Source organism: Crocodylus siamensis, chromosome 1, assembly GCF_052110815.1.
Source record: "Crocodylus siamensis isolate JL-2025a chromosome 1, ASM5211081v1, whole genome shotgun sequence".
NCBI classification, from domain to species: domain Eukaryota; kingdom Metazoa; phylum Chordata; order Crocodylia; family Crocodylidae; genus Crocodylus; species Crocodylus siamensis.
In genome coordinates this window covers 220,779,734-220,794,466 of record NC_143395.1, presented here as the reverse complement: position 1 = coordinate 220,794,466, position 14,733 = coordinate 220,779,734, and the positions used below count along the sequence as shown (strand labels likewise).

Here is a 14,733-nt window from a genome sequence, read left to right as displayed (position 1 = left end):
GACAGTTTGAACACTGCCAATAGTTCTTTTTTTTTTTTTTTTTTTAAATCATGGGGAAGGAGGCATCAGGAGGAGGGCTCTCCAAATGTCAGCTCCTTGTGCTGTTGTGGGAAGGTGACAATAGCACAAGTAAAGCAGCATCAGGTTGAACATTAGTTGAAAAGTCTTGGGGCAGAAAAGCTGGTTCCATTTTAACAATGGCAACAAGAGCAGCAATCAACTTAATAGCAAGATTTGAATCTCCTCTCAGTTCTTACATGAACTTGTATTGAGTGTGCTTTCTTTTCTTCTCCTTTTCCTCCAGAGTGAGATGCAGCTGCGTCAAGAAGTGGCGATGAAGCAGAAGCTTGAGGGGGTTCTGAATGAACACAGAGAGTTGATTGATGCTCTGACAGCTGAAATCCTTTTAGTCAAGGAAGAAAGTATTGCAACACAGGTACTAAGAGTTGTTGACTCTTTCCTCTCATGACAGCTTATGGAACTTAGGGAAAAACTAATGTGCCAAAAGTTTTTAAGCGTTGTTGGTTGTAGCCATGTTGGTTTATGCACATAGGCAGGCAAGGTACTTTCGGCAGATGTGATATCTTTTATTAGACCAACTAAATAGTTGGAAAACTGTTCTTTGCAAGGTTTCGGGCACAAGCACCCTTCTTCAGGCATAGGGAGATTCTGCTGGTGTTGTGTTCTCCAAGATAGAAAAGAAGCTAATATGCAACATGCAGGTCTATGAAAAATGCAGATAAGTAGTAGTTTGGGAGACAATGGGTAGAGTTAGGAGGGGAGGAAGGAAATAAGGGAAATGTGTGAAGAAATGTAGCTGATCACCTGCAGCCAGGTTACCTAGGGTTATTAGATGTCAGGAAGGTTGTAATATGCCATAAATCCAAAGTCTATAATTAGTTCATGATTTTTTGTATCCAGTAGATTTTATGAAGTGAAGTTTGTAGGCTCAACTACGAAAGATGTTTTGTAAATTTTCTTTGAGTATTAGAACTGAGAGATTGGAAAGTGATTGTCTTTTCAAAAATATGCACCCACAGGTAATTGGATATTTTTGTCTTTGATGGATTTGTGGTGTGCATTTGTTCTGATATGCAGTCGTTGGTTAGTTTCTCTTACATATTTTCCCTTAGGGTATTTAGTGCACTGGATGAGATTCCATTCAGTGTGCTTTGGGGCCATAGGAAGTTTGCTTCTGGTGATGAGGTTAGTGAGGTTCAGTGTTTGTTTAAAGGCTAGACTGGGTGCTGCTGGAAAGATCTCTTTAAGAATTGGGTCTTCTACTATGGGTGGCAGTTGTTTGAGGATTCTCTGTATAGGTTCCAGGGAAGGATGGTATGTCATAACTAATGGTGTGGAATTCATGGGGATTTTCTTTTTATGCTGCAGCAGTTCTTTACATGGTATCCATTTAAAACATGCAATCTCTCTATCTGGAGGAGAGTCCTTATTGGGTGAAAGACTTTTTGAGATTTGAGAGATGATGATTGCGGATATTCTTCTAAATGCAAATTTGGTGGTATCGGAGAGCTTGGCTGTATATTACAGCTTTTTTGGTGTGTTTGGGGTGATTTGCTGGTTCTGTGTAATATGTTAGTCCATGGATTTCTTGTATATGGTGGTTTGTATCTTACCATTCTGAATATTGATCATCATGTCTAAAAAGGAAATGTTGGTGCTGGAATATTCAAGAGAGAGTCTGATGGAGGGGTGATGATAATTGAATTTGTGATGGAAATCAATCTGAAACTGCAGGTTTTCAGTCCAATGATGATGTCATCTATAGATCTTAGGTGTAGCATGGGTTTGATGGTGCAGTTCTTAAGGAATTCATCTTCGAGGTGGGCCATAAAAACGTTGGCATATTGTGGGGCCATTTTGGTGCCCATAGCTTGGAGGAAGTGTTGGTTGTTGAAACTGAAGTTGTGTGTGAGGATAAAGTGTAGAAGTTCAGTAATATCTTGAGGTCTTACTTTGAGTTGTAATCTTGCTCTTGTAGATATGTAAGGCAGGCATAGAAAGTCTGTTGTGTCTTGGATAAAACGGAGTACTTGGGTGACAAGGGGTCTTAGGATGGATTCATTGAAACCTGATATTTCTGCAGGGTTCCATGGTTGAAAATTATAGGTCTGCCTGGGTTCCCTTGTTTGTGGATTTTAGGGAGCATGTAAAAAAGTCACTGGATTGGGTAGCACAGGGATCAGGGTCTGAAGTTTTTCTTACAGTTTCAGTAAAAATGATGTGATGTTGGTTTTGAAGTGAAAAGGGGAGTTGGCTCTTCCTCTAATTTTTCATAGTAGATAGTGTCAGAGTTGTCTGTTGGCTTCTTTTGTGTAGTCTTCATGGTTAAGTATAACTATAGATCCTCCTTTATCTGCTGGTTTTATTACTATTTGGTGGTTGGATCTTAGAAATTCTATGCGCCTTCTCTCTGAGAGGGAGAGGTTATAGTGGTGTTTGTTGTTGATTTGTTCTTTGTCTGAAACAGTTAGTGTAGCAGTCGAGGTTTGAGGTTTGAATTTCGTCCACTGTAAGGTGTCCAAAAGTTTTTAAGTAGATTTTTCGTTTCTTCAGTGAGACTTGTTAGAATAGCAAACTGCTGCAGATCTCAGGTGAGATGCATAGTAGCACTGAAACAACTTGATGGAATTACATATGCAATCTTAGGACTGAAATCAGAGGTGGTTATTTTAGTGGATTATGTAGAAATGCAACACTTACCAGGAGGAAAAATCTTTTGAGAAATTTCCTTTTAAAGTGTGACATAAGCAGACTTAGTGTAACTTAGACTTTCTTTAATGTAAAGCTTTGTGCGGCAGGAAGAGGGTGATTGAACAGCAAAACTGTTGAACTGTAGGGCTGGGTGGGAAGGAAAGATCAAGCAAATACAGAAATGTTTTCCTTCCACTTCACTGGTTCCAGAGTGAAGTGCTGGCACCAAGAGATGGGGGTGGACTTCTGATTGTTATAATATCTGTTTTTCCTCTCCCTAGGATACAGATCTCTGTACTTTTTGTTTTGTTTTGTTTTTCCCTTAGAAACAACTACAGCAGTATATGGTGGTAACAGATGAACAGCTGACTTCACTCACTTTAGCATATAAAAGCCTCCTTTTGACAGATCCTAAGGGAGGACAGAGTCCAAGTAGTCTTGGAATTGCAGTCAGAGATCCAACAAACATCCAAGGTATGTGTGTGTGTTGTGGAGGGAAAAGTGGGGAGCTGTCATTGAATTAGAAACATGAGAATTCTAGGTGCATTCTTGGAAATTGCCCTCACCCTTTTGTCAAAGCAGCAGTTCAGGATAGCTGGTAGTTTATTGTCCAGAAAGAGAAGGGCTGAGCCATTCACTTATTTTTCAGAATTCCTTGCTAATATTATAAAAATCATTTTACTGCTAAATTGGTCTTCTACTTGCAAAGTCTGATTGTTCCATATAATCAAAGTGCAGTTTTATTTTTTTTTGTCGTCTTGCCAGCCTAGAATTGGTGTTAAAGGGAAAATGCAAAAGTCTCTGGAAACAGCATCTAAGAGTTACCTGCTGCTAAGTAGTAGAGTGGTGTCTCAGTCTGGGTATCTGTCTGGCATGTAGCTGAAGCTGTATCTGCTTCTTTCCCAAGTCCAAGGAAAGGCATTTTGTGTTGGAGAGCTTGTCCAGCATCTCTCCCAAACAAATAGTTGGTTTAGCAGCATACTAAACAGTCTTAACTCCTGCAAAGGGTTGGACAGGTCAGAACAGCTCTGAGTGTGTTGAGGGTTTTTTGATTTTTTTTTTTTTGTCACTTTCAGTCCTGCAATGCAGTTGGACATACCCAGTGACCACTTAGTCTATAAAATATTGACTGGTTCTACTTACTCCTAAGTGTGTGTATTACTGTTGATGCCTCTGTCTCTATTCCGAGCACCACATTTGTCCATTGCTAATATCACTATACCAAAGGCTCTGGGCAGGAGTGGTGTTCCAAACAGCTGCTTAGGTAGCAAGAGGACTTCGCTATAGTTGGAACTGTGAGGGTGGATGGAGTGTTAAAATGAAAGAGGATGCCCAGAATGAAGGAGTAAAAGTTTGTTTTGCTGTTGCTTTAGATCAATGTGGGGCAATTTTGGCAGGTGAGCCACAAGGTAAGCCCCACATCCTCCCCAGGTATCATTTTGATCCCCTTCCCTTGCCTGATCCATTGCTCTGCTTTCTGTCCTATGCACAGAGGCTGTCCTTGCCACTTGTGGCACATGTGTCATAAGTTGACCACCCTGACTGTCATTTGTATAAGCCTGGAAAAATAACATGGTAGTGTGTGTGTGCTCTGCTGTTTTGGCTACCAGTGTAAAAATGAAACTTCTTCCTGAACTTATATAAGAATGGCAACTGTGGTCAGTTAATTTGGAGTTGATTTGCAAGGTTTTTACAAAGAAGGCTGACAGTCACCTGCTTGGGCAGAGCACTGTACTGTATGACATTCTTGGGATCAGAGTGTTAAATTTTCATCTCGGAGATAGAAAGCCATTTCTGAAATATTTCACTGTGTGGTGGTAAGGTTTTGTAACAACCTTTCCAAGCCTGTTTGTGGATTTGTCATTCAGACAACAATATTTCACTTTGGATGGTGTTTTCCCCCTCCATGTTTTCAGTTATCTGAAACCTGGAATTATTCTGATGGGGATATTTTTTCTGTTTTGCAAGCACCAACGTGTTTTATTTTTGATGCACCTGATTCTTGCCTTGTCTTTCTTTTTGTTCAGAGAGGTCTGTTTTGAATTCCACTCTGCCCAAGACTGATGCTTTCAGAGGAAATATGCTCAAATCCCCACAAGAGGAACTGTCTGTCCAGCGTCCTCAGTGGTTAAGTCCCCCAGACACTGTAGGAGTGGGCAACAGTTTGCCCATGCATGTGTTCCAGCCAGCTGTGTTGTTATCACCACCTAGACAGAAAAGCATCCAGGAATTCTCTCCTCTTCAGAATTTCTCTCCTCTTCAGAATGGTAAGATAAGTGTCTCTCTGTGAACAGGGTGAGATAAAAACATAAATATCAGACTGAGTCAAATCATAGGTCCATCTAGCCCAACAGCCTGCCTCTCACAGTGGTACAGAGCAGATCCTAAGGGGAAGAATGTTTATGAAGGACCTATCCAGACTGAACTGCCCTCTTCCTCTCTTCCCCCAACAGCTTCCAGCATTCAGAGGTGTTGAAGTCTTAATTTGAGGATTGCACCCTTATCTGTCAGTACTTATTGATGGTCCCATCCTGCATAAATTTATCCAGTCCCTTCCGAACCTGATTAAATTGCCTCTACAACACCTTGTGGCAATGAGTCCCGCATGTTAATTTTTTGCCTATGTTGTTCCTTCTTTTAACTTGGTTAGTCTTGAGCCCACGGTCTAATTCTGCAAGTCTGTTGTTTGGACAGCCTCTGCCTTTCCCTTTGAGAAGTTACCTGGCATCTAAATCTCCTGCTTTTGTAATGGACAATGCATTTCTTTCTTTTCTCCTCTTTGCCAGTTCCTGGTGTTTGTTTTGGTTGCCATATGTCTCTCTCTACTTCCACTTAGCACTGCTTTGCAATTCTCCTTCTGCTCTCTACAATAGAAATTGCCACTTAATCCTTAAAAATATAGTCTTTGAATATGGCCTATGCACAAGGAGTCAGTAAGAATTTTAACTGTATGGAAGTCTGCAGAGTCTGATTTTTTTAAATTTTTTTTTTGTTCGAATTCTTAGGTGGGATTAGTATCCAACACAGGTACTAAACGTCTCAAAAGCCCTTCTTTTAAAAATCGTTCACTTGTACACAAACATATTCACTTGTCGCTTTACTCCCAGAGAGCATGCATTGTTCATTGAGAAGGGTTTGCTACCCTATACATTTCATATGTAACAGTGGAGCCTGCTCTAAGTGCCAAACCTAATTCAGACTTGATGGTGGAACAGTAGTTGGTGCTCCCATTGTATTTGGGCACCTATACATGAGCTCAGAGGCTGCTCCAATGCACTAGAAATCGACACTCCAGCAGCCTCCTGTGTCTCATGTACCAGCATCCCTGTGCTTAAAAATAGCGGTGGGGGTGCTTGAACTAAAGCTTATTGAACAAACTTTAGTTCAAGAGCCCCTGCCACCATTTTTCAGCATGGGGACACTGATACTTGAGATGCAGCAGCGCTTCAATTAAAGCAGCTCTCAGAGCTGCTGTAATTAAAGCACTGTCTCTACCCACCCCCAGAGCATGTGTAAAAGTGCCCTGTGTGTCTCCTGTACACACCAGTACTCTAATGAAAGGTGAGACAAAATAAAACCTTGTTCCTTTTTCTTTTGGGGGCAAAGCAGACACCCAAATTGAGATCTGCTTCTGCTGGCTTAGCTGCGAGTAACTTGCATTAAACTACCTCCAGGTTGGTTTTTTTTGCATTTTTTTTTTCTGATATCAGTTTTAGGTTGGGGCATGGTGGAAGACTGAATCAGCAATGAAATAATTAATTGAAAACCGTTAGCTGACATTGTGAACAACTAAAAAGCTCAGCCCTTCTCCCCTGATCCTCTGCTAGTTTTTAAACCCATGTAAATGTTAAATTATTTCTGCTAATCTCTCCTGGAAAACATTAACCAGTGGTGCGATGAGTATGTGTGGCAGGATCTTGAATAATAGTACAGCTGAATAACTCTACTTGTATCCCTATCCAGAGGTGGGTATTAGACGTCACATTATTTTTTTTCTGCTTCTTTTTTATCTAGCACTGATCTGTCAAGTGAAATTGTCTTGTTGAAGGCCGCATGTTTACTGATCCTTTATTTCTCATCTACAGCACTGAACAGAACAGTTCAAACACATTTTACCTCCCAGGTCTCTCCATCTACCCAGAACACTGAAAGGAAAGCAAGTGGGGAAAAGAGCTCGCCTTCCTCTGTGGGAACACAGAGCACAGATGGGGAGAACCGTCTGCTCATCCAAAGGTGGCAAGTTCCTCCCACATCTACGGACTCTGAGAGTTCTTTGCAATCGCATGGCCAGCCAGTGAGCAGTATCTTCTCTTTGGAGCAGGGGCAGGCCCCTGATGTTGCTGGGGAGGGGGCAAAGCCCAATGCCACTGAAGAGTTTTCTCAGAACAAAGATCTGCTGGGACAAATCGTTGAGCTAACACGGCAGAATGCTCTCATCAAAGCTCAGTTGAGCAAATTCAAAGACTGCTCTCAAGAGGCAGGGGACGGCCTGCACCAGCTAGGTACAGTGCAGAATCCACACACTGCTCTAGATCCAGCTACCCAGGGACAGGTAAGAATGTCATGGAGAGAGAGGAGGCCCAGCCTTCCCTTTTCTCTTGGCTTGCTCACAACCTGTGGAAGTTGGGAATTTTTTTCCCTCACTTTTGCCTCTTGCTATAATGGAGGGAGGTAGAATAACTAAGGCCTTTGAGCTATCTAGACTCAACACTTGGGAACTGCAGCTGCAGTTTCTTGTATCACTATGATAAGAAGATAACCTGCTTCTTCATAGGTCAAAATCACTGGTATCTAGGTGCCACCAAGCAAAGAACATACAGTAGACTAGGGGTACAATAGACTAGGGGCACACTTCAGAAAGGCAAATGTGTTTGTGCTACCTCTTGTCAGTGTGGGTCATATCAGTGTAGCCCAGTGGTCTCCAACCTTTAAGTAAGAGATCACCTTTGGAATTTAAAAGCAAGCCAAGATCTACCATGTACCACCCCCTGCGCCAACCAGCAGGTAAGTCTGTGTGTGGGGGGGTGGGGTGGAGGGGGTCAATCTCAGAACCTCTTGGAGTTGATTTAACCACTGGTGTAGGCCAGTGGTGACCATGGTGACCACTGGTGTAGACATAGCAGCGTGGGCCTCAGCACTAGCTAGCAACCAGAGCATAGACCCAGGGTCCCTGTCCAACTTGAATCCACATTGCCTGTTGTCCTTTGAGTTTACCAGATTACAGCCAGTGTGGGTATGCCTACATGTGGCTCATTCACACACCTCTAATTGTGGTGCAGACATGAGTTGGGTCTCTTGCCCCCTGCCAGCACAATTAACTAGGGTTAAGCCAATGGCTCTGAGGAAAAGAAGAGTAAAAGACCTTACATTAGGAAAATTAATCAGCAGAGTGGCTCCACTGCTCAGAATAGGGTTGGGCAACACAAAAGAATCTCTGATGCCTAAAATACATGACAGCCTCTGTTCTAACTGGCACCAGTGATCCAGCATTATTGGGGTATGAGGGATCCAAATGTTCTTAATGAAATGTAGCCTAAGGGCCCAATTCTTCAGCATATTGAACAGCTGCAAACAACTCAACAGCATGCAAGTTATGGGCAGATACTACACTAGCTTGCACAGAAATGTGGCTACTTGAGGGGCAGCTGCACCCTCAGAATATCAGGCTTTCATGCCATAGCAAGTGGAAGGCGAGTGGGACACCTGCCCTGGATGCCAAAGTGAAGGGGCACCAACAGGTGCTGCCCAGGCAGGGCATGGGATGGAGCCATGAGTGGCTTATTTGGGTGGCTACGGGGACGAGGGAAGGGTGGCTCCCACCACTGCATACATTCCCAGGCAAGCATGTGGGGGACATGTGCCCCCTGGATCTGCACTGGGCGAGGGCAGGCTGCCACTGCAGGCTTTGCCCTAGGTGCCAAACAGCACTGTCAGGCTGGATCAAGAAGAGCACAGCTTGCTAGTTCAAGAGTAGTGCAATGCTTCCTGCCTTGTACATCCAAAGCAAATCTCTTTGGCCACATGATTACTTAATTATGGTTGATCACTGGCGGGTTTGGTTTTTGTTAATTGTTGGCTGCAGTGGTGCAAGAAACAGGGCTGTATGCTGTTTGTGGGCAGTGCAACTTAACATGATACTGTCCCTATTCAATGTGATTCAATTTGGACAGCACCCAGATGCCACAGCAAAAGGCGTATAAAACCAGAGATCTACCTGAAAAATGCTGTGGTTGTTTACTTAAATTCCTAATTCAAATTCAGTTTGAATGATCATTTTATTAATACAATACTTGAACTATATGGCATGTCCTCCCCAAAGGTGCAACTTGCAAACCAGCTTATTGAAAGCCAACTGTTTATTAGACTTTTCTAGGAGCCTCAAAGAACTTGGAGGAGCGAATAGCAGAGCTGAATCGTCAGAGTGCAGAAGCCCGTGGAAAACTGCTGCAGCTGATAGAACAACAAAAATTGTCTAGTGTCAGCACAGTCTCTCCATCAATCTCTCCTATTCCGCCACCACCCATAAATTGGACTGGTATGTATCCAGCACAAGAAAAGCTAAGATGATGCGTTTTAGCCCTTGTAATGTGGGAGTCCTCTATCTTTTGTTAACTCAATCAGTAGTTCCCAAACTGTGCACAACACACCATTTAATGACCAACTGAGAGCTCTTAGGGCAGATGGGTACAGGCTATCTCACTCACTGCTGCTAACCTTTGTTAGACTGCTAAACACACCTCAACTCGAATTTGCTAAAGTTACTTTTTTGTGTAAGGCAGAAGGTAGAGCTGGGTGGCTAGAGACTAACTAGTTCAGGAAGGTTTGAGCTTTCATGGGCAACAGTCTACTTAATATGTCACTGTTACAGTCAGCCTGATTTGTGGGTTGAGGACACAACTGGGCTTCTCCCACAAGTAGCAAGGGAATGCCTCATCCCGGTGAAGCTCCTGACAGCTATATTCTACCTAACCAGGCCTGGCTACAGAGCTGTTCTGAGGGAGATTCCAGCACTTCATTTGTAATGTCTAAACAATACCACTTCACAAATTTGAATTCTGACTCTTAATTACGATCCACTAGGGAGGTGTTTTGTGGGGTGATCTTCCCTGTGCTCTGGTTCCCCTGAAAAGGTGCTGCAAGGGCTGGTAAATAGATATACAGAGGTAACTAAAAGTCTACAGCGCTCTTTTTAAGACAGTAAAGGGCTTATTCTTTATGCAGCTTAGGGTCTATGGACTACCTACCATGGCTTTTTTAACAAAAAGAAAACAGAACAATTTAACCCTTTCTTGGAGTGGCTGAGTGCTAATGACAAGCAAAATAAGGAGAAAAATGGTTATATGTACAAAGTGAAGGAGCATGCGGGTTAAAGAGTGTGTGTGTATGTTCAGGGAGCCTACCCGCAAATGAATGCAATGGGGCCTTGATGCAGAAACAGGGGCTGTAGCTACAATTGCAGTGTAAATCTAAGAACGCAGTATTCCAAATGAAGGAAATGGAAATAATAACAGCATAATACTGGAGGGGGAGAAACTTAAAATCAAGCCACATGCAGGAAAAAAATCAAATAATGCTGCTAATGTTCCTGTTCCTTCACTAGAATTAAGTAATACTAATTTACTGTCTAGGAAATGCAAAGAGGACAATTGAGGTGTCTGTTCCAGTGGCAGAAGCTTGCAACAGCTCCAAAGAAGGCACTCCTTCCCCTGCCAGTGGGCCCAGTGCACAGAGGTGAAAACCAGTTTTTTATTATCTGTGGTCAGGGTGAATGAAATACATGTACAAAACTGGTCATTTATGCAAACTATTCGAATGCACTTTCACCGTGTTCTCCCAGATCTGATTGCCATGCCATGGCTTCAGCACAGTCTAATTGGGAGAGCTGGAAAGAGGGACTGTAACAGGATAACAAATGTCCTCTGACCTCAACCTCTCCTGGGAAACTCTGATCTTGCTGACTTCTTATGGTTGAAAATAGATTGTTGACATTTTCCCGGATATGGGGTAGAGGGAACTGCATTATTGAAGGGATGCAGAGAAACCCAGAATGCCAAAGCTTTGGGGAAGAATACAAATCCATCTGGTTCCAGGACAAGTGGGAAGAATCTCTCCCAAAGGAAAAATGCTTTACATACATATTTGGGGAGAGGGAGACATGGGAAACCAAGAGGAGCTTTTTCATCAAGTCAGGCATTCACCTCTTTGGGGAGGGAGGCAGGGGGATTTGATGGTGGTTACCCTGCGTCTGTGAGCCAGAAGAGGGTGGGGGTGGATCAAAGGACCACTTTGTTTTCTGCTCCACCTAAACTCTAAAACCAAGTGCTTGGGAGTAGCAGCAGCATTTCTATTCAGGCAGCACTGAGGAGGTCAATTGACTTTATCGTTTATTATAATTACCTGGTTGTCATGGGTGACTTCAATTACCCGGACATCTCCTGGGAAGATCACTCAGCTAAATCTGACCGGGCGCAAAGCTTTCTCTCGTGCGTGGATGACCTCTACCTGACTCAAGAAATCTATGGGCCAACGAGAGGCAAAGCGCTGCTTGACCTGGTACTGGCTACGGGGGACGACCTAATCGGCAACCTAGTGATTGGTGGGAAGTTGGGTGACAGTGACCACAAGCTGAACACCGTCACCGTCCGCCGTAAAGCTGGCAAGTCAGTCAGCAACACAGAAGTCCTTGACTTCAGAAAAGCCAACTTTGATAAGCTCAAGAGGCTTGTCGGTCAGGCCCTCAGGGACCATGCCCCCAGGGAGATGGGAGTTCAAGAAGAGTGGTTGCTTCTCAAGGAAGCGATCCTCAGTGCACAAGCTAAATCTATTCCAACACGGAGGAAAGGCAGCAAGAAGGCACAGCAGCCCCCCTGGCTCTCCAGAGACCTAGCGGACCTACTGTGGCTAAAAAGGAAAGCCTACAAAGGATGGAGGATGGGATTCACCTCCAAGGAGGATTACTCCGCGCTGGTCCGGTCCTGCAGGGAGCAAACCAGGAAAGCCAAGGCTGCAACTGAACTCCAACTAGCTTCAAGCATCAAGGACAACAAAAAGTCCTTTTTCAGATATGTGGGGAGCCGGAGGAAAAGCAAGGGCAATGTTGGACCCCTGCTAAACCAGATGGGGCAACTGACAACTGACGCCCAGGAAAAAGTCAACCTATTAAATAGGTACTTTGCGTCAGTCTTTCATCAGTCACACGGGATGCCCATGCCTGCTATGGGACAGGGAAATCTGGGTGAGGGGGATCCCCTACCCTCCATCAATGCTGACCTCGTGAAGGAACACCTTGAGAAGCTGGATACCTTCACGTCAGCTGGCCCTGACAATCTGCACCCCAGGGTACTCAAGGAGCTGGCGAGCGTCATAGCCCAGCCCCTGGCATGGATCTTTGAAAACTCCTGGTGCTCTGGTGTAGTGCCCGAAGACTGGAAGAAGGCCAATGTGGTGCCAATCTTCAAGAAAGGGAGGAGAGTGGATCCGGCTAACCACAGGCCCATTAGCCTGACTTCTATCCTGGGGAAGATCTTAGAAAAGTTTATTAAGGAGGCCATCCTTGAGGGACTGGCCCAGGCTAACATTCTAAGGGACAGCCAGCATGGGTTTGTTGCGGGTAGGTCTTGTTTGACCAATCTCATTTCCTTCTATGACCAGGTGACCTATCACCTGGACAAGGGAGAAGAGATTGATCTCATATATCTTGACTTCAAAAAAGCTTTTGATCTGGTATCCCATGATCACCTCTTGGCCAAGCTGGCCAGTTGTGGCCTTGGCTCCACCACGATCCGCTGGCTGGGAAACTGGCTCCGTGGTCGGACCCAGAGGGTTGTGATTGATGGCAGTCACTCATCATGGTGTCCTGTGACCAGTGGGGTCCCTCAAGGCCCTGTCCTGGGACCCATACTGTTCAACATCTTCATTAATGATGTGGACATTGGAGTCAGGAGTGGACTGGCCAAGTTCGCCGATGACACCAAACTTTGGGGCAAAGCATCCACGCCAGAAGATAGGCAGGTGATCCAGGCTGACCTGGACAAGCTCAGCAAATGGGCAGACGAGAACCTCATGGTGTTTAACACCGAAAAATGCAAGGTTCTCCACCTTGGGAGGAAAAACCTGCAGCACCCTTATAGGCTCGGCAGTGCTACGTTGGTTAGCACTACAGAAGAAAGAGACTTGGGGGTCATCATTGACCACAAGATGAACATGAGCCTGCAATGCGATGCTGCGGCTAGTAAAGTGACCAAAATGCTGGCGTGCATCCATAGATGCTTCTTGAGCAAATCCCGGGACATCATTCTCCCCTTGTACTCGGCCTTGATGAGGCCGCAGCTGGAGTACTGCGTCCAGTTTTGGGCTCTACAATTCAAAAAGGATGTGGAGAAGCTTGAGAGAGTCCAGAGGAGAGCCACGCGCATGATCACAGGTCAGGAAAACAGATCTTACGATGACAGGCTGAGAGCCATGGGACTCTTTAGCCTGGAAAAGTGCAGGCTCAGGGGTGATCTGATGGCCACCTATAAGTTTATCAGGGGTGTCCACCAGGATCTGGGGGAACACCTGTTCACCAGAGCACCCCAAGGGATGACGAGGTCGAACGGTCACAAACTCTTGCAAGACCGTTTCAGGCTGGACATAAGGAAGAATTTCTTTACTGTCCGAGCCCCCAAGGTCTGGAACAGTCTGCCAGCGGAGGTGGTTCAAGCACCTACACTGAACACCTTCAAGAGTAAATTGGATGCTTATCATGCTGGGATCCTATGACCCCAGCTGACTTGCTGCCCTTTGGGCAGGGGGCTGGACTCGATGATCTCCCGAGGTCCCTTCCAGCCCTAATGTCTATGAAATCTATGAAATTCTCTTCCCCAAGCTAAAGAATATCTGTTCTTTTGTCCTTGTTTTCCGTATGTCATGTTTCCTAGATCTCCACTCTTTCAAGTGGACTTTTTCTTGTTTACCTGCCTTAGGCACTTCAGAAACGTTCGTGATAGTGATTTACATGTTTTGCTGGAAGCTGTTTGCTTTGGTTAGTTGATGCAGGGGTCTTTGACCTTGCCATAGTATTCACTTCCTCTTTCTTTCTCCACCTTATATATATTTTAGGACTTCAGCTGCCTCTAGTAAGGCCTGTTCACCATTAAGCACCTCTTCAGGAAGTGTGAGATTAACTCCTGTCAACCAGAGGCCAAAGGTAAGACTGATATTTGACTGCATGTCAGAATAATCTTCAATCCAAGGGCATTCACTGCTATGGTCAGTATATATAATGAAGAATATAGATGGATGATGTAGGCTGGATTCTGCTCTCTTTATACCAGGGTAAAGGCAAAGAGGTCAGTAATTGCCATATTTACCTGAATCCAAGACCACTCTAAATTTAAGATGACCCTCCCACCTGGCCCCATAATTAGATTTTAGATGTGGAAAATGTATATATTCATTATAATTTTCCACACACAGACTCTAATTATTGGAGGGTAATCTTAAACTTGTCCCCCCAACCCCACTGCTACAGCAGAAAGGCAGTGAGAGGGTGGGAGGACAGGCAGTAGGGAGGGGTCAAGCAGTTTGACCCCTGCCCCTTGCCCCATGCTGTCTGTTTTCCTCCCACCCCACTTGTCCCCATGTGCCTGCTCCTCCTCCACCTCTACCTTCTCTGCCTGCCCCTCCATCCTACCCCACACTTACCCTTGTTCTGTTCCAGCAGGTTCAGGACCCACTCCAGTCTGGGGCACAGAGCAGGGCCACAGCCTTGCCCTGTAGCAGTGACAGCAAGGTGGCAGTGCTGGCCCCAGGGCCCGCTGGAGCTGCCACCATCACCACCACTGCTGCTAGTGAGCCAGGCTGGGTCCACAGCAAGCGCATGCTCTGTGCTGCAAGCGGGAGTGGAGCCAGAGCCTGCTGGAGCAGAGCACAAGTAAGCAGGGGGCAGAGGGGAAGATGGAAGAAGAAATAGGGGGGGGACCAAGGCTGTTGGGGGGCAGGCAGCCCTGATCATGAGTTGGAGCCAGAGCCTCAACAGCT

The 14,733-nt window shown here is 45.0% G+C and overlaps 1 protein-coding gene across 12 annotated transcripts in view; it reads left to right on the top strand.

Moving 5' to 3' along the window:
• The window catches only part of SPICE1 (spindle and centriole associated protein 1), a 49,503-nt gene that overhangs the window by 27,209 nt on the left and 7,561 nt on the right, over positions 1 to 14,733 (top strand). For 4 of the 12 annotated variants that reach the window (XM_090057429.1, XM_090057411.1, XM_090057396.1 and 1 more), the window contains 9 exons: positions 305 to 436; positions 3,039 to 3,186; positions 4,086 to 4,121; positions 4,740 to 4,979; positions 6,798 to 7,264; positions 9,076 to 9,247; positions 10,341 to 10,443; positions 13,813 to 13,900; positions 14,414 to 14,626. In XM_090057429.1, the coding sequence (XP_089913555.1) occupies positions 305 to 436; positions 3,039 to 3,186; positions 4,086 to 4,121; positions 4,740 to 4,979; positions 6,798 to 7,264; positions 9,076 to 9,247; positions 10,341 to 10,443; positions 13,813 to 13,900; positions 14,414 to 14,626 (1,599 nt within the window). The remainder of the gene's footprint in view (positions 1 to 304; positions 437 to 3,038; positions 3,187 to 4,085; positions 4,122 to 4,739; positions 4,980 to 6,797; positions 7,265 to 9,075; positions 9,248 to 10,340; positions 10,444 to 13,812; positions 13,901 to 14,413; positions 14,627 to 14,733) is intronic. The other 8 variants (XM_090057421.1, XM_090057439.1, XM_090057458.1 and 5 more) reach the window with 5 other exon arrangements.